This window comes from Scophthalmus maximus, chromosome 9 (genome assembly GCF_022379125.1).
Source record: "Scophthalmus maximus strain ysfricsl-2021 chromosome 9, ASM2237912v1, whole genome shotgun sequence".
NCBI lineage: Eukaryota > Metazoa > Chordata > Actinopteri > Pleuronectiformes > Scophthalmidae > Scophthalmus > Scophthalmus maximus.
The window spans coordinates 16,823,359-16,849,062 of NC_061523.1; the positions used below are offsets into that span (position 1 = coordinate 16,823,359).

The 25,704-nt window shown below is 41.3% G+C and overlaps 1 protein-coding gene across 2 annotated transcripts; it reads left to right on the top strand.

Moving 5' to 3' along the window:
• Nucleotides 1–3,179: 3,179 nt before the first annotated feature.
• On the top strand, nucleotides 3,180–25,171 carry zdhhc9 (zinc finger DHHC-type palmitoyltransferase 9). Of its 2 annotated transcripts, none has more exons than XM_035649541.2 (9): nucleotides 3,180–3,602; nucleotides 10,742–10,902; nucleotides 14,575–14,733; nucleotides 16,473–16,610; nucleotides 17,031–17,079; nucleotides 17,929–18,031; nucleotides 20,770–20,873; nucleotides 21,158–21,263; nucleotides 21,509–25,171. In XM_035649541.2, the coding sequence occupies exons 1-9, from the start codon at nucleotides 3,439–3,441 to the stop codon at nucleotides 21,710–21,712; spliced, it is 1,188 nt and encodes a 395-aa protein (XP_035505434.2). In that variant the 5' UTR covers nucleotides 3,180–3,438; the 3' UTR covers nucleotides 21,713–25,171. The 2 variants fall into 2 exon arrangements, with proteins under 2 accessions (XP_035505434.2, XP_035505435.2); XM_035649542.2 differs by having other exon boundaries at nucleotides 21,530–25,171.
• Nucleotides 25,172–25,704: the final 533 nt, after the last annotated feature.

Genomic DNA, 25,704 nt, shown 5'->3' on the forward strand with positions numbered 1-25,704 from the left:
ACAATCCTATTTATTTATTAATTTATAGAATTTTACCGTTAAATTAATTTTCTCTGCTCATGTTTCAGTTTTATTCTCATTTCAACTATATGTCTGATGTTAATTTCTATATAAATAATGTATTTTTATGTATTATATTTATAAATTGATCATCATCATGTCAAAATGTTAAACATGATTGTGATATTTTCATGTACATGTGATGAAAGGTGTACTGTGGTACAAAACAGATTCCCCCAAATTCATACAGGTAAAAGAAAACGTTTTGAATTAGTTTCAGATGCATGGGGGAATATTTGTAATAACTATGCAGTTTGTGCACTGGGGTTTGGGTAGTGCTCTTTCATAATGTTGGTTGTTTTCAGAGACAGGGATTAAACAAAAATAATACGGTAAAGATATCCTTTGTGCCCATAATGCATACTTTGGTGGGCTCTTTTGCCTGAAATATCACGTCTTTAAAAACTCTACACCCTCTGTTTTCTAATGAAGGGTTTAAAAAGAAGTGTATGTGTGCGGCTTAATCCAAAATACCCTTGAAGACATCATCAGAGTTATTCGAACAAGCGGCACCCTACATCAAGGGTAGATTTTTTTTCTTAACTAAGAACAGTTTCTGATTCAGAGCAGTACAAAATGCTAATGCCGTATGATAATTCTCATTCTCACAGCGCAGACACAGTGTATTGCAGATAAAATACTTTCCATCTTTGGTAGTTTTACATTGATACAGAGCTTTTGCAAGGAGACTTGACTTGTTCTCTTGGGGTTCTGGAATAATCTCCCTTTTTCTTAGTCGCACCATTTCTGATGCGATGTGTGGTAAAAACTTTTATTAAATGACAGACTGCTGGGCTACAGTGAAGTAGATACGATTATTTATCTACCTGTCTGCTTTTTAACCACAATTGATCAGTCACATCCTAAAGTTTTTCTGATTGCTGTAAACTACCTCGTCCTCCCTGTTTTCTCCTACGTGATGAAAGGTGGCACCAGAATTTGAATTCTAACTTTTAGGTGTCTGCACAGTGCATTTGAACCTGAGTTGACATGTTCTTGAAGGCAACATCTGACAGGTCATGTATTTGTGATAAACAGCAGGGCTCCTGACTGATGAGGACCCACAGTATCTTTTCCAACTCAGGTTTATAACTCAAGGACAGACCATAGACTGAGAGTGACAGATGTTTGGTTCATTCTCTGGGTCATTTAATGTCCAGCCTGACCCCGTGTGTCTGATGGAGTGCCATCTCCACTCAACTGTGTAGCTAAAAGGAGGCTATAATGGTTGTACATCTGAGCTGAGCCAATATTGAACCATCACAGTAAAACTTTGTATGCTAGCATTCAAAAAGAATGCACACTGTGTGTACACCACACAGGATCTGTGTGGTGTACACGTAACCACACAGTTCCTGCAGACGTCACAGTCACAACAGTTACACAAATCGAAAAGGTTGAGGGTGAGACAAGTACATAACAACATATTTGGTGACTGCAGCGTTTCTAAGTGATGGTATCTGCCTTGCCTGAATTTCCCTCGGTTTACATAAAGTATCTACTAAACTAAACTATTGTGAATGACACACTACAGCAATTTAATGATTAAAAGGAGGCATTTTACATTAAAAGAACTATAATTACAACCTAATGTTAAACAATTATTCCAACTTTTGTTCACTTCATAATCCAAACTATAACCAAACACCCACATTTCTATTCTATATTTGCGTCAATTTGTGTAAATGTAGCATATTATTTCATGATCACCGATAAGATGAGAGCATTTCTGTAAAGAGTGGAGCAAGTAAATATTAATCATATATGATTATTTCTCATCGTATGCCATCATTTTGTAATTTAAAAAAATTATTTTAGGTTTTTATTAAATATGAAACAAACAAACAAACAAATCAAAAACTTAAAGGTTTTACTCCAGATGTGAGAGTTTGAAACCCTGATTGATTTATTTTCAGTTGTTAACATTTGTCATCTGACAAACTGTATAGGTTATTTCACTCATAACATAAATACTCTGTTGAGTGTTTCTGTATTTCTGCTGAGATTAAGAAAACATCTGTTGAATAATTCAGGTGGAATCATTTGCTTTTACATACAAAACAAACACATATAACCCTCAACAGAGAACACAGTGGAAAGAGAGTGCTGGGTATGCAAAGACATGCTAATTATAACTACACATAGTGTAGTTATAATTTGCATGTCTAAGTCTAAATGTTATACAGGAAATGATGCTGAATGGAAACATTAAAAGTCAAGATAAGATAAGACAAGATAATATATACCTTTATTCATCTCACAATGGGGCAATTTGCTCGTTACAGCGGCACAGTGGACAGAATATAGAAGAAATAGCAGAATATACAAGACATTTAAAGACATTTTAAAAAAAGCAGTATGTATGTACAAAATATGACAAAATATAAATACTATGTACAGAGCAGTAGCAATAGTTGGACATGGAGAATAAACATAAATATTGAACAGTTGGTCATTGCACTTTTATACCAGTGGATTATTCTTTACAGTGGTCGAGGACATGTGTTATTGTCCAGCGATCCACTGTCACAAGGAGATTTGACCTCTGCAGTGTTGACCTCTGCTCTCTGGAGCCTGTCCGAGCCACAGTGGAGTTGATTCACTTCATCGGTACGGTCGTCGGCAGTCTCTTCCCCCGGCTGACACTACAACACCAGTCCTCGATCATATCCATGTGATCTCAATGGGACGACCCTTCAGCGGGGTCCTTTGTTCCCTCGCCCTCCACCGGTCCTGCCCCTTTAAGATTGGACATGGGCGTGTCTCCTGCTGCCGTCGACTCGGAGACCTGGCATCCTGCGGGAGGGGAGAGGAAGGGAACGGGCTCATCACACAGCTTCCCGCTCGCGTCCACGCGCGCTGCGGTTCTCTCGTCTGCGTCCGTTTCATTCGCTCTGACAAAACGTCACGTGCGTCCGATCTCCGCTGCGCCCCGGGGGACGGGCGTTTACGATTCATCGAGGTATGATGTGAACGCCAGCCCCGGTCAAGGTCCCATGCGACAGCCGCCTGCTGCGGGATCGTCGAGCGTCTGCCGGGGGAACGTCAGCCGCTGAGGGCGTGTGATCTGAAGGGACGGCGACGGGCCGGAGATCGTCGGTGGGAGCCGCCCCCCCCCCCCCCCCCCCCCCCCCGTCGTGGGGATGACACGCTGCGGCGGAGACGGGGAACTGGAAACACTGTGGATTAGAAGACACTGAGGATGTGACTGCGACGGGAAGCGATCGTCGCCCCCGTGCAAGAAATCCATAATATAATAAGTCATTTGGGTTTTTGTTCTTCTCCTTCTTCTTCTTCTCCTCCTCCCTGAGTGCACCATTGACTGAACAGTATTCACAAGAAGAGAAGACACGAGGAGCCTTGTGTACAGTCTGCACCATGTCGGCGGTGATGATCACACGGAAGGTGCGGAAATGGGAGAAGCTCCCGGGTAAGAACACCTTCTGCTGCGACGGCCGCGTGATGATGGCCCGGCAGAAGGGAGTCTTCTACCTGACCCTGTTCCTCATCGTCGGGACCTGCTCCCTCTTCTTCGCTTTCGAGTAAGTCATTTTTTTTAATCTCTCTCTCTCTCTGACTTCTAATGAGCCACATATGGATTCATGGATCAAAATCCATAAGGCATATCAGGGCACCTGTGCCTCCTTCCCCTCCTCCTCGTCATCGTCATCCTCGTCATCCTCCTCGTCATCCTCATCCTCATCATCCTCATCCTTATCATCCTCATCCTCATCATCCTCATCCTTATCATCCTCATCCGCATCATCCTCATCCTCATCCTTATCATCCTCATCCTCATCATCTTCATCCTTATCATCCTCATCCTCCTCCCAGTACCCAAATATTTCTATAGTAGCTGACAGCGCCTGTGCCTCAGTGATAAATCCCTGTCCTGCAAAAAACAAGCTGCAACAATTAAACGATGAATCGATTAGTTGATTACTGATAATTGCCCAGCAACTATTTTGATAATAGTTTTCAAAAGAATTAATGTCAAACTCCTGCAGGTTCCACACATACTTTCAGGTTTCCCTATATTATCGTAAACCAAATAATCTTGGTCATCTGGACGGACAAAACAAAACATTTGAAGTTCTCCTGAAGTAGCTCCTGAGATCTAAACTAAATGATTAATTGACTAATCAGGACAAAGGCAGATTTGTTGATTAATTGTCTTGTCAATGAAATGAATCCATGCTTTCAAATTGCTTGTATGCAACCAACTATCCACATATATCCTGGTCACCATCATTTATGACAGAAAAATTGTTAAATCTGACATTTGAATGGGCTTGAGCCTGAAAATTAATGTTTTGCATGACAAATTTCTGAAATGATGAATCGATTATCAAAATAGTTACTGAGTAATTTCAGTGAATCATTGATTTTGAGACTCATCCCACCTGTTTCTGCTGTATCATATTTGACCCATATCTAATCTCATCACCATCTTCTTGTATCTGGCCTTTGTTTTACAATAACCAAGATTTCAACTTCCCAAACACAGCTTGGCTTCATGTTTTGTTGTTCAAAATTAATTTTCCTGACGGAGAAAAGGTTTATGATTGACCACAGACAGGGTCTGTTTAATATTTAATAACCCTGGCTGTCCAGCTTTGCTTCGGGTTTAAGAAAGGAAAGCTGCCATTTTTTCTGTTGTCTCAGCAGTTCTGTCTCGATTCACTACCCACACGACCCGGTGGACTCATAAGCCCTGCGAACCCTGCCGACTGGCTCGGATGCTGCGCGTGAACCCAAATCCTGTCCGCTACAGAGGATTGTTTTTTGAAATGAAGATCATAGCTGTGAATAAGCATCATCATCATGAAGCTCAGCTCACTCGGCTTACGCCCACTTTTCTGTCTTTGTCCTTTTTTTTTTATCTCCCCCTGTCTGCTTTCTTAAACTGACAATTTAGACATGATGATTGAGCACAAATCTCGCTCTGTAACACAGTTACCTCTCTTGACTGCGGGCGTTTTTTTGTGCAGCGACCAAGCCAAATGCATTTGGAGCATAGAAGCAAAGTAGCTGCTTTCACTCGCGCCAGGCCCTTCCCATCTCTATCTGCTCTGCACTTTAATGGCCTCCTGCTCTCCTTTAGAGTCCGGACAGAAGGAGCTGTTGTCCGACTCAGAGTGCAGACAGAGAAAGAGACGTTGCTGCTCGCGCTGAATATCCAGAGAGCCCAGAGGAGGGATTGCTATGACTAATGGCTGGAGGGTTGTTAGCAGGCTATGTTCATATTACAGTGAAACATAATTAACTCTCAGGGGGGGTAGGATATTAACATGGAGAGGCTCAGACGACATGGGGGTAAATTTCAAACGCGCCATTAAATGACACGTTGATACATATGTGATCTATATCTCTGACAGAGTAACAGCTTTTGGAGGAAAACTGCTCTGCAATTACATTTAATCGGAGCATTAAAACAATACAAAACACTGTAGAACATCCTCAGCTAAAGGTGCAACCCATTTTTATATTGGGTTCATTTGATGTCAGAAAACGGTGAAATGTTAAAAAATTCCCATTAGGATTTCCAAAAGACTAAGGTGATTTATTTAACTCGCTTGTTTTGTCCATGCGACTGTCTTGAACCCAAAGGTATTCAGTTAATGTGCAACAAAGACGTGCAGCAGATCCTCACATTTGAGAAGTAAAAGAGGGAATGTGAATATTGATGTCAGTCTGTTGGTCCGTCCACCTCTTAGGTCCAGAAATTAAATAACCTCACAAGTATAAGATGGATTGATAAATTTAGTACAGACATACCTCCTCTACCAGCTAACTTCTGACACCATCAGCAGTTTTATATTTTTGTCTTTTTAGTGAATTATCTCAACAACGGCCGGATGCATTGCTATGAAATGTAATACAAAGATTCATGTGCCAGTCATTAGTAATTATAATCACTTTGATTATCTCCTCTCCTTCAATCTATTGCCATTACCGGGTCAAAATTATTACTGTCCAATAACAAATACCTATAAAACTTTGTGTTTATTGCTAATTTGCAAATGTTCACTGATCTTGTGCGAAAGATAATTGAAAGAATTATAGTTATCAAAATAGTAGCAGATTCATTTTCTGTTAATTGTTATAGCTCTAGCGAATGTGATTTATAATATTCTCACTGTTTAAAGAACTCCACACAATGGCCATCATTTATCTAAAACTCAATTTGTGAATCGTTTGATATAACTTAAAAACTACAACAATATACAGCACGCACAAAAGATGCATCATTAAAATGTAATTATAAGAAGCATAGCTTTTTGTGTCGGTTAATTCTTGTACATTTTGCCGTCGTTCATCATTCTGATACAGTTCATTGTAATGTTTCGGTTTCCTTGTTTTTCGGAGGATTTCTTTTTTTTTTTATTGTGTCGTGAGCTGCACCGTGGTATTGTTGGGAGAGCGGACAGGGCAGCGTCCTGGCGTGGGCCGTCTCATGTCCAACACACACCGAGCGGACATCTCACTTTCATCACCAGCCATTAGCACCGCGTGCAGGGAAAACACTCTGGGCTTTAATTTGGACTAAATTGCGGAAACGAGCGATTGAATACACAAATGGAAAGACCCATTAGGAACAACTAAACAAATTATTCACTGAGGATGTTAGCCTGGTTTCCTTTTTTTCCTTTTAAAGGCAGAACTGATGTCCTTACCCTGTAGGTCTTTTATTCAGTGAGTATCCACTCATTCGTGTTTTTTTTTTTATGAGATTTAACACTCACTGCATAATATCTGTTATGAGAGGGGTTTTATACAAAGGTTTTGGTAGCCAACTGCCTGACATGCATGTATCCATGAGGCTTCCTCACAGTCGGATGCTCATTTCTTTGGTTCCCATTTGTAAGTTTGTGTGTGTGTGTGCACATGCATGCATATGTGCATGTGGATAGCCCACAATAGAGCTTGGCTGAAGGAAAAGCACACTGGAACACAGGGACAGTGTGTCATCTGTCTGTCCACCCCAGGATGCTTCCCCATGAAGCTGGAGAGGCATATGTGCCTGTAAAGAGACTGATCCTTTCTGTCTGTGTGTTTTTTTATGTATATTATTTCCCTGCAAGTGAATAACAAAGTGTTCTCAGGCCATCTGAAGTCGGAGGAGATCTTGTAATCGACCCCCTGAGCCTCCCTCAGCATCTCTAACCCCACCCTGTCTCCCAGCTTAGCCAATCAGAAAACTCATCCCGGGCAGAGCTAAATGAGCTATAACTTGATTTATGCCCTATTCGTAGTACATGCTCCATGTACAGTAACGGTGATCTACAGGCTTTGTTCTCAGGAGATTTTCCGTGGAGGAGGATTTTATTTCTCTCACATCCTCTGCTATACAGGGAGGGAATTTTTTTATGTTTCCTCACTTTGTCGTTATCTGTTGATTTGATATAGATGCTCTCCTTTGAAGATGTGTATTAGAGATATAGATGCCTCTTCAATCATGCGGTTGAATATGTTGCAGAAATTAAATCATCAGATTCACAATTCATCTTCATTTCACTTAGTGAATATTCTATGATGCAACATCTGTAATCCCTGCTTTAATCTGAGGGAAATGGTCATGATGCTGGCTCTAATGTTTCATCTCCCTCATATGGTGTTTAAATGTTGCATAACTAGGAATTCTGATTTAACCCAGACAACAGCTCTGTTTTGTATCTCATTTGTCATAAATCCAAGCATTTGATTTTCTGAAAAGAAAAAAACCTGACAATCTTTTGAAATACCTACAAGGTGATTTAATTTTTTAAATAATGGTTTGTGAAGATTTTTACAGTTTCCTCAAAAACTATTTTAGGTGGGAATATTAATCTTGATAATTTCTGCAAAGGAGTAACCTTGTTGTCTGTGTGTGGAAAAAGGAGAGAGGGCAAACAGAGTTAATGAGCTTTTGTTTTCTTCAGCAGAGCCCCAGAAACAGTTTCCAGATGTTTGTATGACACAGGGCTGTTACTGAGGCCCACTGTGGATCTGCCTGCACAACATGTACATAATTCATCCGAGTATGATTCATGCAGGTCTGCAACAGCTTAGGAGTATTAAGTATTAATAAAGGAATGGGTTGAAACTTTTAACGAAGGTGAAATGTCACCAAGAAATGACATGGTGACATATTAATCCTGTTTTTTTGTGTGCTGAAAAGTTGAAGTGATTTTTATTAGGCGATGTCCCGACTTTAGAAGCGTCTCAACTTTGAGCTTTTGTCGTCCTGAGTTAAGAGGGGAAAGCCTCTGGAACAGTCTGGGGCACACCTTAATGCAACACGCACACACACACACACACACACACACACACACACACACACACACACACACACACACACACACACACACACACCTAGGCCTAAGGTCCACTCTTTAATGATTTTATGAGAGTTGTCTAGCAGCCCATAAAATATGGCATATGACAGAAATTATTTCCATACTAGGCGCCACAGTGGTGTACTGTCGCCCTCACGACTAGAAGGTTCTGAATTTGAACCTGCTGGCCGGTGCCTTTCTGTGTACAGTTTGATGTTCTCTGCACGTGGGTTGTCTCTGAGAACTCCAGCTTCCTCCCACAGTCCAGAGACACACAATTTAGGTTGACTTTAGGTTGTGAATTGTTGTTTGTCTCTATCTCCTGCTGCGTTCGTCATATGTGAAAGTCAAACTCTGGAAAGTGACCGGACCCAGTTTTCCGGACACTTTTCGTACAGTATAGCTCATGTCTGAAAAGTGAAAACACTTTCGGCCCTGTGATTGGGTGGCGACCTCTCCAGGGTGTACCCAGCCTCTCGCCCAATGTCAATTTGGATTGGCTCCAACACCCTCTCGAGCCTAAAAGCACAAGAGTTATAGATGATGGATTGAGGGATGGATGGATGGATGTTGTTTAAAGTTTTATATCTTTTACTGTAAGTATGAATCTTATTATACATTATTATTATACACGCGAGTGATATTGGTCCTCTCATGAAACTCTCAAGATTTAAATGTCCTGGAGTAAAAGTATAAAGTTGCATTATAAATAAAGTACGAGTACCTCAGGGTAGTACTTGAGTGTACCTCTACTGCTGTTACTTCTCTGCACTGGAAGTAGTTTATAATCAGCTGCATACAGAGTGTAGGAAAACGGGGAGTGTGCAGGAGGCCTGTGTGCGTCGTTTGGCTGTCTGATCGATCACCTTGTTGATGGTGAAAATATTTTCTCCTCATGGACTCGGGGCCAGATTAAGTCCGTTTTTTGTCTGCTGCCTCCGTGCTGACTGATGAAAACACAGAGTCACCGTGCCAGCACCACCCCGCTCCTCAACAGCACAGGAAATGGTCACATGCAGGAAGGACGTGGACGCTTGATGGGAAGCGATGATAGAGTGTGCCTCGAATACCTACCAGTCATCATTACGGGAATTACACTTCATCGACAGACTGCCTCCCCTCGGTCCAAATCCACCGCCTTCTGCCGTCTCCACTCTGCCAATGGCACAAACGTACTTCACGCGCCTGCTCCAGTGGAAATTCCTATTGATTTGATCTCTGCTCCTTGTTTCCATTAGTGTGAAAAAAGGCACTGCAGGGAAATTGCTCATACCAGTCCAGCAGGTGTTTCACGTGTGTGTGTGTGTGTGTGTGCGGGTGTGTTCTCGTCGGTGCTCAGGTATGTTGACGTACCTGTTTCATCTGCATCTATCATGTAGTCCGATTGACTGGCTGTTGTTTACTGAGCTTCACCCCCTTTCTTTTTAAACTTCCTCTAAATATATAAACTCATGATTTTGCTTTTTAAAAACAGATGTCTAAATCTGTGGTCTAGATTTTCATCTCCCTTACGATGAAGCATAGTGTGTCAGCTTTATTCATGACGTGGTACATGAGCTAGTCTTGTACAGGATATGGCATAATAACTTGCAACCCTGTGGTGCGACATCAGTGTTGCATTATGTATATATGATCCCGGCCACATGGGAGAAGATGAGGCCGTACATTTAAACTATTAATAACTGCATGCAGAAGTCTGTTCTGCTGCTCTGCTCTGTTCTGTCGCAGCTCACATCTGTTATCGCACTGAGCAGCGGGCCCTTTTTGGAGGAGCCCTGCTGGCTCCAATCTCAAAAGGCCTGGCAAACAGAGTTATGCTAATGTTGCTGCACTCTTCCAGAAGGTGAGGGCACGGTGTGGCAAGGTGTTGTTTATTTATGACCATGACTTTTGCAATGGTCCAGATAAAGGGTAGTTCATGACCTTATGCTCTGAACACCAGTTCAGAATACGGAGAGTGTTGTCGTGTCATGTCCTCTCTGCTCTTTCCGAGGGGGCTCTCCCGTTTCGGTCGTGGCCGTTGTCACGTGTGGGTGTACACGGCTGCAACTAATGATTATTCATTTCATAGGCCAATTATTCATTGCTTTGTCAATAAAAGTGTCAGACGATTTTGAAAAATGTCCATCACCCCAAATCCAAGTGGATCTCAACAGAACAGTCCAAAGTCTGAAGATTCGAATGCACAAATGTTCATTTGCAGTTCTCTTGTAAACTGTGATAAAGGCAAACAGTGTTACTGTTGTTACAAACTGTTTTTTTCGGCACACAGATAATCATTAATTGAAGAAAAAAACTTAATTTCACTTCACTTTCTCGCAAGATCTCTCTTTATTCATTTTCCTTTTTTCCTCCCTCGACAGATGTCCATATCTGGCTGTGCATCTGTCTCCTACCATCCCAGTTTTCGCTATTGTGCTCTTCCTCTTTGTCTTGGCCATGTTGCTGAGGACGAGCTTCAGTGACCCCGGGGTGCTGCCGCGGGCCCTCCAAGAGGAAGCCACATTCATCGAGATGGAAATCGGTGAGTAAATGGTTTACAGATATCTTTGAAATTTTTGTCTCTTTATCCATTGGACTTCATGCAGCTTTTATCTCCCCAGTATTCCCCTTAAAGATTGATTTTAGATCTATATTCATAACTGAAATAGGAAAGAGAAAAACACTGTGAAATAACCAAAACTGTAGAAAATGGGCCTTTGAATATCCCCTTGATTAGTTTTCCATTTCCTCACTGAAAACAGCTCACACTGTACATTAGTGTTGTTGTGATACCAAGATTTTGACTTCGATAACAATAAGTTTCGCAAAATTATGCTTGAAATTGGAATTTTACTGAATTTAGTCTCGATTACTTATTAAATGAAAAACACAATGTCCTCCGGGGTTGATTCCACACTGAATCAATCCCAATAAGAATATTTTTTTTAAATATTAAAAATGTATAAACACGTCCATGTCAATTTGCAGGAAATATTTAGTATTTTAACAAACCTTGGAGATATTGACTGGATGTCTGAATCTAAAGAATGGCTGTAAGCAACATTTTTACAGTTTGTAAAGACGGTTCTACCAAAAAAGTCAATTTATTGATGATGATAGTAGAAGGGCAGTTACATCCCAGTTTATTCATGCATCTTTCTGTGATAACGTTCAGACCTAGTGCAGATTTCTGCAGGTTTGAAGAAGAGTGTGGTCTAACGTGACAGTCAAGCTTCTGTCCTTGGCCTGTCTATAATCCACAGTCAGTTACTTGTGATGCCACCAGACACAAATCTCTTATCCAAATCCATTCAAATGTTTAGCCAACAGCAGAACAAATGGTTATTACAGGTCATGTGCTGATGTATCGTCATTATCTAGGTTAGTGTATATACGTGTCTTTGTTTGTACATAATGACATGGTGGAAGTCGCTGAAGTGATGCTATTTGGAAGCATAAATACTTCAGTATATAGGCAGGTTAAGCAGTGAGCAGCAGACAGCCTCTGTCCTGTTATTTTATTATCATGTTTGTTATGCTTTATGTAGCTGAAGGTTGGGGCGTGCTCATCTGAGGATGTAGCGCTCCGTCTAACACACATTCATTACAAGGAGTCTGTGTCTCATTATACAAAACAAACAATACACTGTATACTAATGACAACAAAGCCTCGTTCTCCTCATCAGCAGTGCATTTTGCTCCCGGTGCCTTTCCAGACTCCCTTTATGTCTGGACGATAAGCCACTCTGTAATATTACTGCAACGGCCCGCCCTGCGTCCTCATCCTCTCTCCCTCCCTGTGTTCACTCTTAGTCTCTGTTAAAGATTCATGGTGTCCTTCAGCCATCACTCGTGCTCTCTCACTGCACGGCGGATGCATGGGTGAGGACTGGTCTCTGCTTGTGACAGAGGTGGACCGTAAGAGCGGTGCTGAGGCACTCGGTCTTCTGAGGTTGGCTCTCGTCCCGACTGTGACTCACTCTGCTCGCTGGATGACGATGGGCTCGGTGGTTCAACCAGCTTTGGCCCCGATGACCCTGGTGGAGAATGTACAGCACCTGCACGTAGTTTATATAAGGACATTATTTATGTGTATACAGCTGTGACCATTGATTATTTCTGTTATTGATACATATTTTCATGTTTTTTTCTTCTAATTGTTTGATTTAAAGTTCCCAGCACTCACGGGGGGTGGGTGTGGGAGCATCAGTGCAGAAGAACATGTCGGTAAATACGGACGTTTGATGGCACAGAGAAAAAGTATGTATCGACAGGTACTCAGGTTTCAAGCTTGGCAGCCTTCAGGATCCACAAATGCACATGATGCAAAAAAAAACCACACAACAACATTTGAAAAGCTGCAGACAGTGAGAGAATGTTTTCAGTTTTTCCTCAATCATTGACTAAAACAACTGCCCAGTTTCTGTCGTTCGACTCATTTGATTAAACAAAATCACTGAACACTGAATATTCACATATACCCAAACATACATGCCATGTCCAAGTACCATTGAGGACACAGAGTTAAGTCTGTTTACTATTTATATACTTGGAGGGAATTAGTTGAATTTTAAAAGCAAAATCAATTTCTACAGTAAGTACAGCATTTATGGACTAAAATGCATCCACAGGAAAAGGCATCAGCTCAAAGTGTCTTAACCTCCGCAGCTTTTAGGTCTCACATACAAACAAATTCATTGAACCCCTGTTGTCAGTCTCATACCTTTTTTGGTTTAGGTTTTTTACATTCCACTTTACAAACCTCCCCAAATAGCAAGATGCCCATCGTTTAAATGTGTGTCATAAGAAGAATATGCAACGCAGCAGCTCAAACAAAGCACTCAGTTTAACAACTTCCATCCCACACTCCCCGCTATTACTCATTTTTTTTGTTATGTACTTGGATAGCTGTTTTCTGTTATGAGTGTGGGTGCGACAACGGAGGCGGCCGTTATGGGTGTTGTCGTTCTGGAGCTGAGGCCGGCATGTTGATGAAGCCGCCACAGCCTCTGTCCCCTCAGCCTGTTAGCGACTAGTCCCGAGGGGGACTGCTAATACGTTGAGAGGTATCCTCTTGGAATCTTTGATGCCACTAGCAGCCCGAGCTCTGCTACCCGAGGGAGTGGCATCACTCCCCGTGAGTGATGACTCATAAATGTATTTTCCACTGGTTGTATCCTGAAAGCCGCTAATCCTACATCCTTCATATTCATAATGCGTGAGCATTTTGTGCTGTCGGATAAAGTGTTTTTCTAAATCTTCATCATGTCTGTAGATTTATTATGGATCATTTTGATTGAAGCTTGTAAATGTGTTTCCATGATTTATTTCTATAGTTTTACATAACAGAGAATGATCATTTAGAGCTTCATAGAAATTATAAAAATGCAATTTAGTTAATGCAGAATTCTTCTTCTTCTCATCTCTAAACTCTTTTTTTTAAGCCCAGATAATTTGATTTCCATAAATGGCACATTTCCTTTATCCTAATGCGTCCACACAAAGTCAAACGACCACGCTTACTCCTTTCTCTCAGCTCCATGTTCACATCTGCCCACTGCATCATTTAGATTTCTCACTGCCAGTTTTTCTCCTGAGAGCTTCCAGCCAGCAACCCTCTGGTCAATTAGCCAGCCTCTCGGCTCCTGCAGTGCAACATAATGAGAAAAAATCTGAATTGCTAAGAAAAGGGAATGCATGAGAGTTTAATGTGGTTTGGTAACTGCTGGGCAGAAACAGGACTGTCTCACATAAGATACATGTGCCCCATAGCATTGCTAATATACAAGATTAACAGCTCAGCAGTGATTACACATAAATCCACCAATCATCAATACTATATCAAGCCACTGTTGTCATCCGCTGATGTTCTCGAGGTTCAGCTGTCAAGATTTACATCGCCGCTTATCCTTGTCCTTGCCACTGAATCTCCCACTTCTACCTGCCCGGTTAAGAAATATGAAGCAGGTGAACAAAATATTGTGAGCCCCTGTAAAATATAATGCGATCCCATGCAATTGCGCTGCAATAAATTGTTCCCTTTGTGAAGCTTATAATACTTTTTTTTTTTGCCAGCATTAGAGGGGTGTGTGAAATGTGTCTTCTGAGGGCATACTTTGTGATGTTGTATTAGATTATAATGGAAAACGTATTTTTGATTTACTGGATGAAGCAAACAGCCTAAAACGTATGCCCTATGTTGTGTTTTCAACAGAGGCCGCCAATGGGAACGTTCCCGCGGGCCAGCGGCCTCCGCCTCGAATCCGAAATGTTCAGATCAACAACCAGATCGTCAAGCTCAAGTACTGCTACACCTGCAAGATCTTCCGACCACCTCGAGCCTCTCACTGCAGCATCTGTGACAACTGTGTCGGTGAGAAATCACGTCAAATCTGCTCTCACTTACGCAAAGGCATTTTCATCAGACTGGGTAATGGGATCAGTTTTTCAGAAATAGCAAGGTGACTAATGTTTTTTTTGTGTGGGAAAAAATAGCTGATGATTATTACAAAAACCTTGTCCGAAATATTCTACCCAGATTCACTGTCACAGTGATTAAATACTTTAAAAATCTAAGCTTTTATAAATAAATGTCTGACTAAGCAGACATGGTCAGACAAGTTTAAGAAAACTGAAAGAAAAAAAAAACTTCACAGGGAGGATGTTTTTAGAAAGTGCTGTTGAATTTTGAAGAGTTAGATTTTTTTTAAGGCAATTTGAACTGTGTGTGTGTGTGTGTGTGTGTGTGTGTGTGTGTGTGTGTGTGTGTGTGTGTGTGTGTGTGTGTGTGTGTGTGTGTGTGTGTGTGTGTGTGTGTGTGTGTGTGTGTGTGTGTGTGTGTGTGTGTGTGTGTGTGTGTGTGTGTGTGTGTGTGTTTTATCTCTCAGCCCTGCAGAATAGTCATTTGGCTGCTGATGATTGAGGAATGTGTTTGAAAGGAGCGTAGACACACTGGCGATATGAGAGTAGACAGTGGCGGCTAAGAGAGGGAATAAGTGCTCAGTCATGGTGTACACTGGTTCATCTGTGTGCACCTGCTGCACACACACACACACACACACACACACACACACACACAAGTCCAAACAGCAAGTCTCAGTCCCTCTTTTACTGCAGTCATATCTTTTCCTTCTCAACTTTACATCATTTACAGCGGTGAAAGTCCAGATATATGGCACACACATGCCATATTAGTCTCACACATCTCTGATTTTGGATTAAAATGGAGAAATCCGATTGAATACCAGACAAATTAAGTGTTTAGTGTCATCTTTAATTAAGGTTTTTCACACCAATATTATGTGATCAGCGTTGGAACAGTGTACGTTATTGTCCTTTTAAAGGATCACCAAAGTTATTACAGGGCATCCTGCGGGGAGCATGAATGTATCTACTGAAATTTCACAGCAGTCCATCAAATATCAACATCAAAACCACAAATGTCAACCTGCAAGTCATTAGGCTTCATCCTCTCGGGGCCATGAACGTCTGTACCAAATCGAGAAAAAAGTAGTGAATCAACAGATGACCATTGCCGTCCTTTTCCCATTGACGCTAACGAGACCATATAAGGGCAATAATTCCTTTCCAGTCAGCTCAAAATAGAAGTGAGCAAAAACATTGGTTGTTTTTTCATTTCAGATCCAGTGTGTTAGAATAGAAAAGCAAAGCAATAAAAAAGTTGCTGGTTCAGTAAATCTAAAAATGATCCATTAAGTTTGACCTTATATGTACAAGTCGTTTCTCGTATATCACGTCCGTGCCTCTGTTTACTGTATATTGTTGTGAAACTCTATCCAGGAAGTGCAGCGGTGTGTTTGCCGTAGAGAAAGGTGAAAAGCAAGATGTTAACCTCTTGTCCATTTTTGACCCGGCCTTGCTTTTCATCTGGCTTGTCCCCAAATGATAGGAGAGGAGAGGCAAAGAGGAAGTGATCACTATATTTAGACTGCAGGTCTACAGAAGCTGCTGCACAAAGCTGTCTTCCAATATAAGACCGCGGTTAATGCCGGTGTATTTTTAACACTCGTTTGATTTCCAAAATAGTCTGTTTTCTTATGAAGTCGTTGTGGTACATTTCACATATTTAATGACCCTTTTTCTTTTTCACAGACCGATTTGATCACCACTGTCCGTGGGTGGGCAACTGTGTGGGCAAGAGGAACTACCGCTACTTCTACCTGTTCACGCTGTCCCTCTCCCTGCTCACCATTTACATCTTCACCTTCGACATTGTCCACGTGGTCATGCGTGAGTATCAATCGTCCAATCGGGAGTAACAGAGAGGTGCCTCTCGTAGGAGAGTGACGCATGTAACGCTGCAGAAATGTTGCAAAACGGGACGAACGTGCTGTGAAACATGCTCCACAGCAACTACCACTGTTTATGCAAATGCACGCACACGTGTTCTGAAACTATGACCTAATTGGGACAAGGCAAATGACAGCTTAACATGATCCTCCTGCTTCCTTGTTCTAACCAACGTAGACGGCAACAAGACAGACATGTGGAAACAGGAGGTGTTTCTAGTCAGGATAATTAGCTCTGGGCCCTTTATCTTCATACTGTGTAATATCAGACAATTGTTCAATTCAGAAGAGTAAAAAGATTCTATTTTTTTTTTGAAAATCTATATATTTTCCTCTCTAACTTCTCTCTGTCTGTTCACAGGCTCCGTGGATAATGGCTTTCTGAACACTTTGAAAGAAACACCTGGAACATATCCTTTTTAAACGTGATGTGCTTGGAACTCCACTGCTAGGCAACGACAAGAAGGGACGGCCATATTCATGTTACTGTCAGTGTTCTGAAGCCACAGAGGCTCACAATTTAGACATAATGACTGAGAGAACTTGGGAATATCAACGTATATAAAATGTAAATCTTTATACAATTCAAATTGGAATATATTACTTTTCCATTTAACAAAAAATAACTTTCATAGCCTCTGTTAACAAGCATAACACATCACAACACGTGAACTCTGAGCTTTTAGAAAACAGAGATTAAGAGCTCAGATTTTCTTTAGTATATTCATAATACTTGAACAAATGTGCTCTGCAATGCAACATAAGAATATTGTATTCTACTTTATCAGTCAGGTAGGATATTGATTTTATTTTTTTTGCCTTGGGCGTCATTCTTTAGCCATCGAGTGGATACTAAAAAAGCTGTTTCACAAGATTGTCATTTTTTTTAAAGAAGAAAAATTCAGCTTGAAACAGTAAAAACCTGGAGGGAGCCATTTTCATCATCGAATGAAGCCAATTTTAACTGAATTAGCGAGAACAAATGCAGTAACAGTAACTCAGGGCAAGTTTAGCAAACAATAAACACAAACAATCAATTGATGTAACTAAATTCCAGCTCATCATTTTGTTTTTGTTGCACAGTTCAAAGAGCAGAAACCTCCTGCTCTGGATCCTCTACTCTTCATTAGTCTGCACTGGTTTTCATCATGTTGCATAAGTGTCTTCCCTTTTACCGACACCTCGTCACCACCGTTTGATCAGTGACCGTGTGTCACGGCCAGAAAACATCTGTTACTATTCTCTTAACTTGAACCCACTGTGCTGGAGGTGTTGGTGTGTTTCTTCACCCTGTGGTCAGTGGTGGGACTGACCGGCTTCCACACCTACCTGCTCTCTCTCAACCAAACCACCAACGAGGATGTGAGTGCACCTTGCATGCTCTTTTAAATGTGACTATAAATGACTGCTGTTGTCACATCTACAGTTTGTTTGTTCTGTGCCTGAGGTGCACAGTGCTGCACTTTTACATCTAGTTTGTTTTATTTTACATACTGTTCAAGTGTATCGTGATATGTGCTAACATGAGTAAAAGCTTCTTTTTCTTTAAAAAAAATAATATATATATAATTTAAGTCTCTCTGTGGTGGAAATTTCCAAATGCTGTTTAACTGGATTTGACCCATACAGGGGCAAAAATATAAATAGGAGAGAACTGTCATCCAAATAGTGCCAGAAGTCACTTCAGACATAGTTTCCAGCCCTCACATATGTATTCACGTAATCGTCAAAGATCCTCCCATGAAGAAGATAAAGTATAGTTGTTGTTTTTTTTAAATGTCTGTAAATATTGTGATCAGCCAGCCACGGTTCACGTGGCTGGAAAGATAAACATACATTGCTGCGGAGTAAACACTACAGTTCCTAAGACCGCAGATCTGTTTCCTTGACAACGACACCGCCTCGCTCTGCACTGAAGGACAGAGGGCCGGTAAAGTGTAGCTTGTTAAACAATCTGTAATGTTGTAAATCCCCCCCAAAAAGTAAAGCAAATACAGAAAGTGTTGTGAACTCGAATAAAAAAAAATCGCAAGATCCTAGCCGAAGCCACAGAAAGTCTGTTTATGACGGCTAAAACAAAGACATACATCATGTCACATCTTTATAATCTGTTCATTTTTAAATCAGACTTTACATGAAGCAGAATGAACAACATGGAGGTTTTCACCAGTATTTTTGCCTATATTTTAAACATGGATTCACCTTATTCTTATCCAGTTCGGCCACACTGAGACCAAACATCTCTTTACAAGAAAAATGTGTGAACCATATAACAAATGGGCTGGTAAATGCTTTGAACGCTAAATGCAGCATTCCGGCCGCTCCCTGGTCACCAGCAGGCCACCATAGTCTACTCATCCAAATATATGCTTGAATAGCTGCTTCTATTAATAAAAGCACGGCTGGAGTTGAGCTGAAATAAAGGCAAAATCGGAGCAGCTGGTTTCTGAATCTTGCCGGTTACATTTTAGAAGAAGCCTTTTGATGCTAAATGAAGTATTGATTGCATGAGCGCATCACCGTTGAGTCATTATTTACTCATCACACACACACATCAGGCTGATGTGAAGCAGATGATGAAAGTGAGGAGGATGTGAGGATGTTAGGTGAGGTGAATGAATTCACAGAGTGATCAGTTTCCGTTGTGCGTGTGCACGTGTGTGTGCGTGTGTGTGCAAAGCAGCATTAACAGTGTGTGTACATTATCGGAGGCTTTGTTAGACCACATCAGACTGCAGAGGCTCCGGCGAGAAGCAGAGAGCGGCAGTAGTGTTGGAGATGGTGGGGGAGTCTAGATGGCTGAGAGCAAGAGAGTGCTCTAGTACTTTTGTTATGTTTAATTTATAATTCCCCTTCTTCTTTCCTGTGGGATGGCTGGCCTCATTTTTTTCCTCTTTCATTTAGACAGAAAATGAAACTCTGCAATGTGCATCTACAGTGTAATGTTGCTCCAGGGGTTGAAACAATGGCTGTCAGCCCGGCCGTTTCAATATCTGTGATTGGCCTAATAATAGATGCATCGATACCTGCAGGGGCCAGGCACATTGCCAGAAACACAGCTGTGTGTGTGTGTGTGTGTGTGTGTGTGTGTGTGTGTGTGTGTGTGTGTGTGTGTGTGTGTGTGTGTGTGTGTGTGTGTGTGTGTGTGTGTGTGTGTGTGTGTGTGTGTGTGTGTGTGTGTGTGTGTGTGTGTGTGTGTGTGTGTGTGTGTGTGTGTGTGGAGAGTAACAGAGGGATAAGGGTGAACAAGAGAAGGCACCTTGAGCGTTGAATCTGCTATGGTCTCCCATGGGATGACACATGGTCTGTCTGCTGTCTCACTTTCTCTCTCTCACACACACACACACACACACACACACACACACACGTAGGCTTGAAGTACTGACCTACATCTTCAGCACCAAAAATTAAGATTTTTATTCAGGACATGCTCATGCTGCAAAAATTGAATAGCCGTCGTTAAATCAGTTACATATTCACATATACATATTCTATTTTCATTTCCCATCTTCTATATTGTTTGTGGATAAATAGAATTTTATTTTTAGTCACAGTGACACTAAAGTCAGTCCAGCACATAATAAGCTATGAGGAAAATAATTAATTACCATTTCCTTATGAATAAGGGCGGCTGAGTCCCTTAGAAAATCAACATCAACCAATAGAAAATTAGGAAGCCAAAGAAAAAGATTTTGAAAAGTAAGAGGGAGGTTTTTGGAGATCTCAAAGTTTCCAATGATACCGAATATGTCAGGCTTTTATTTGGAGAAAACAATATCTACTTGCAGTGCAGGATAAATGTTTTTTTTCCCCACCAATATATGTGTGCTGCTGTCATATGACTGAGAGTTTACACACAGCAGAGTGAAGGACTTAGACTTTAAAACCAGGAATCATTAAAACCCTGACTAGATCCTTTTAGTAGGTCAAAACCAGGCCTGTGGGAATAACATCTAAAAATGGAGCTATGCTTTTGAATAAGGTATAAGCACATGGAAAATCTCTTTGAGATAGAACTGAGTGAGGGCGTAACAAAGTCAGGATGTGTTTGGGAATCGGCTGAAGGTTTGAGAAAGTTCTGATGGCTTTTTTTCTTCCAGATTAAAGGATCATGGTCTGGAAAGAACAGAGTCCAGAACCCGTACAGCCACAAGAACATCATCAAAAACTGCTGTGAGGTGCTCTGTGGGCCGACCTACCCGAGGTATGTTGTCAGGCTAATGAGAGACGTTGAGCTAAACAGTAAAAATGCACTGGCTGATGCAGGCTTGATTAATTCACCGTCAAATGCCTGTTTTAAATCAGACTCCAATCCCCCTTTGTTTTATTTATCGTCATGTTCTCCTCTCTTGCTTTCTCTCTATACTGTTACCAACGAGTTCTGCTCGTGATCCTGTAATAGATTAGTCTTTTCTCTCCTGCGACTCGTTGCTGGTGAATAACGAGCAGGATGCAGTTTGTGACTGATTGCCTTGTCTCGCTTTCCAGCGTCTTGGACAGAAGAGGACTGACGCAGGAGGATTCGCCTGTTCCTGTGGCGTCTGCTGCACCCAGCAGCAGCAGCAGCAGCAGCAGCCCAGTGCCACAGACCACGGTGAGCACACACACACACACACACACACACACACACACACACACACACACACACACACACACACACACACTGATTCTCCATTTAGTTTCACTTTATTATTGGGAAATGTAATATTTGACCTCCCCTAAATAATACCTTAGGTGCAGGCAGTGACTCAGTGGTTTTGTTATATGCGTGTTGTTGTTTGTGTAAAGCTGCAGTTTGGTTTGTCATCGGTGGCTCACACTGCGTCTGCATCTTTTCAGCATGCTGTCCTCTGCCTACAGAAAACCAAAGCTCCGCTCATCCCCAACAAGCGCACGCCTGACGATGCCAAGCCGAGCATTGCTGCCTCAGCACAGAAGAGCCCCTCCCCCAAAGAGGAGAACCCTCCGGCTCCCAAGGCTCCGCCCCTGGCGTCACCCGAGATGGACGTGGAGACTTCCATCAACAAGGACAAGACTCATTAGCTGTATGAGGGGGCGGGTCTAATCGTAGCCCCCTCCCCATGCAGCACCCTGCCCGGACAGGAAATGGAACATTAATAATCAATGTCTAATGACTGTGCGGGTGACTCGGTTATTCTCCGACTCTTGTCCGACATTCAACCAGAAGAGTAGAGTTTTTGCTGCTGCAGCTCCTCCTCTTCCCTCCTTTTCACCAGGAGCTGCAGAGGTGTTTGATTGACACTTGCTCCTGCAGGAGGGGGAGTGATTTTAACGGAAAGTCAGCAGATTTACTCTGACTCCTGAACACTGCATGCAAAAGACACGCAGGGGGAGAAGCCTCTGGGAAAACCGCAAAAAAAAAAAAATGGAAAGGGGTAAAAAAAAAAGGAAACTCTTAAAGCGTATGACTTTCCCTGTAGTCCACCTGTGGGTTGCTCTGATTGTCCGACTTTTTCTTTGTTTAAAGTTGCATAATGACATTTATTGTGAGAGGCCAGTTCAAATATACTCCTTGCAAGTGTCTGATGAAGAGGATAATACTTCTGGACGTGTATAAATCTTCAAACATACAGTCAGTTTTTTGTTGTGTGCACATTACATGCCCCTATGCAAACCATGAGAAGGCTGGACAGGCTACGTTTGTCTGTGTGAGGATCGAAGCATCTCACGTGTAAGTGTGCGAGTGCACATGATGTCCAGGCAGGGGGAGGACATGCAAATCCTTAGCTGAAATATCCCCAAAGGCTCCTTCCAGGCAAGTCCAAATGTACCTTTTTATTCTGATATTGCTGCATTCAGTGTTGTTGTTAATTATCTTTTCTTTTCTTTTCTTTCATTGTCAATTGATCCAGACCAACGCCTGTCCTTCCACTTTTATATAATCAAGGATGCATTGTGACGCTGGCGCTCTGAAATTGATGAAACTGTTGTGTGCACAGTTCAAGTCTTTGCCTCCGGGAGATGGTTAGTCCCAGTGTGAGTGAGTAGAGGCCTGACTCCTGACGATCGGAGACACTCGTAGTAACAGTGCCTTATGATAACAGTTGCACTATGAAATGAAACTTGGGTCAACCAACAGAGAAAATCCATTCTCATTCAGTGTTGAATGAGAAATGCCAATGTTTGATACACTAATCGATCCAGTGGTTCCCAACCGGGGGGTGGGGGGTCACGAGATGAACCCGAGAGGTCACAAGATCAAAAAGAATAGTTTGACATCTGCCTCTGTCCAATGGGTAAAACAGCAGTAGCTCTAAAAATCCTTGTATAACACATTACACTCCGTTTGCTTTATTCTTACACAAACTGACAACGTGACGACAATTTGTGGTTTAACAGCCGGAGCTCTTTCTCGACTTCACGTCACTTTTGTATTTCAGAATTTCTACAAATGTGATGTCATTTAATGACACGTGCAAGCTGAGTGGTATCAATCAATCAATTAATCAATCATCTAAGAGTAAATATTTATTTCTCTGAGAGGAAAATGTATTATTTTAATTTTTTTAAATAATTTTTGCAACAAAATAGTATAAAATTGTGCTTTTTTTCTCCTGAAATTCTATGAGTTTTCTTCCAGAATTGATGTTTAAAATAAAATCTGATAAGGAGAAAAACACTCTTTGGTTGAACTGATTAGATGCTGCTGCGTTTTGAGGGGTTGTGGGTCTTCAGGGTTGGGAGCCACTGAACCAGACCTTGTGGAGAAAAAAAGAAATAGCAAAGCCATGGTCGAATTTTAGGTTTTAGGAGGTTAAGATGTACTTAAAAATCTCTCAAATGATGAGTGAAGAGGACAGACATCAGCAAGGTTTTTTTATTAAAAATGTTGATTCATTTTTTATTTATTTGAAACTGAAGTGTGGCCAAGTGTTAAATATTCTGCCTGTGAGCTGGAGCACCTCGCCCTGCTAATCAGAGCTGATCTTCCTCAGAGTCCTCTCTCTTCCTGCCGTCTTCTGCCTTTCTCATATTTAACTCACCTTCTCCTCCTTTTCCTCACATCTTTGCTGTGACATTTCTTTTTCCCCGACAGTGAACTTCTTCCACTGCAGCTGTCTTTGGCAGAGAGAAGACAGACATACGTGCAGAGCTCTCATTTCACCCATATGTGTATTTCAGACGGAGCACAGCCTTGGACGCGAACTGAGAGTTTGTTTTGTTTTGCTCACAGAGATCGCTTGAGGGGAGACGGAAACACGAGAAAGGAAAATGAAGCAAATTCTTAGTAATTAAATGATTTTAGCAGATAGCGAGAGTTTGTCGTAGTGATTGTGTTATATGCAAGACACAGTAAGTGTTTGTGAAGATATACTTGTGTAGAAATTCTAGTGTGGCGACAGCATCGTGTCAGACCCGAAATCTGCCCGGGATTATTTGTTTTAAGACTCAAGGTCACAACCCCTCCTTAATCTCCTTAAAGATTAGCTCCAAGAAATATGAGCGTGGATGCATGGGAAATAAATTTAAGGACGCTGGGATCGTTGGCAGCTGTATGATCCTTTTTCATGGAGCAGTTTAAAGCTCATGACTGATATTGGATACTTATGAATAATAAAAGATCAATATAGGCCTGCAAGTAACTATCTTTGATTCATCTGTGGATGACTTTCTTGATTAAATGATTCATTGTTTGCTCTATTTAATATTGAAATAATATTCGAAATAGTGATTGTCCCAAACCCCCAAAATATTTATTTCATCATGGGAAATTGTGAAAATATTTACATTTGAAAATCTGGAATGAAATTCTATTAATTTCTTCTTGAAAAATGCCAAACAAGTAAGAATGTTGGTTGATAGATTTTCTTTCACTCGTCTTATTGATTAATCAACTTAGCGTTTCAGCTCTAGATTAATCCTTTATCCGTTTTTTACTTTCTCTATACTCGGATGTGAAAAGGAGGAAGGACTGACATTGGAAGAAGCTGTAACGTGTGTGGCAGTATTGTTTCTGTGAAGTAAAGAAGTGTAACTACTGAATATATTATTATTATTTTTTGAAAGACTCTCCAGAAATGAACGAGACGTACTAGGCCAAGAGCGGTTTTGGTGGATTTTCTCCGTGGAAGGTATTTGAAGATGTTTCCGATTGCGTTGTGTCACCGAGAACAAGAATGTATGAGATTGATTCTCGATTAAAAAAAGATGGGACGTTTGTGCCGAAGCAGAATTTAAAAGGGAGCGTTGAACTTTTTTTGTTTCTGTTCTAAAGGTTCGCAGGCCGTCGACCGACCGAGCTGAGCTGTTGTACGTGTGATTCCTGTGTTTAAATGCCATGACGAAATCAGACCTGAATGCTCTGATCAATGTATTACATTGCATTATGTATACAGATACATTACTATACCATTGAAGAAGCTCTTATTTATGTTCACTTTTAGTATCAACACTGTGATTATATGTAAATCATTTAATTTCCTTCACTTCTTTTTACATGATCAATGTGTCTGGTAAATAAACAATATTGTCTTATTATTATTAGTCTGTAATAGGATGTTTTTTTGCGACGGGAGTTACAGAAACACCTCGGTTGTGTGGCTCGGTGCACTTTCCTGTTTATCTACTTATTATATTATACATTCAACTGAGGTTCTGTTTGTATACTGGCAGATTCGTGCCACCGGATAAGTACAATCAGTAGGAATTCCATTTTCTGCAGAGGTCACTTTGCAAAGACCTGACATTATACAAGGGTAACAGCTTCTAGCAGGCTGTAATGCTGGGAGGAGGCATCTTTATAAAGGGGCAATAAACATCTGTAAGAAAAGATATTCCTGACCCAACACTAAGTCACTTCTCCATCTGTTTATTTGGTGGTCACTGTTTTGATTAATGGAGAAATATTCTCATAAATATTATAGCATTTTAAATCATGCTTTTTGTCGGTGCCAGCTGGCCTTCTGTTCTACCAACCTCTTCATTGACATTTTGGTGGATTACTGCACCACTTTCTGGGGCCTTTTGCTCTTATTTGACTAAAGACAAATACATATTTAGTCATAAATATCAAG

What these genes read in the sequence shown, in the direction of transcription:
- zdhhc9 (XM_035649541.2), top strand. Translation starts at nt 3,439, where the DNA reads ATGTCGGCGGTGATGATCACACGGAAGGTGCGGAAATGGGAGAAGCTC. An exon ending in ATTCATCGAGATGGAAATCG is followed by an intron (nt 10,903 to 14,574) that starts GTGAGTAAATGG and finishes TGTTTTCAACAG; the next exon opens with AGGCCGCCAATGGGAACGTT. An exon ending in TTGAAAGAAACACCTGGAAC is followed by an intron (nt 17,080 to 17,928) that starts ATATCCTTTTTA and finishes ACTTGAACCCAC; the next exon opens with TGTGCTGGAGGTGTTGGTGT.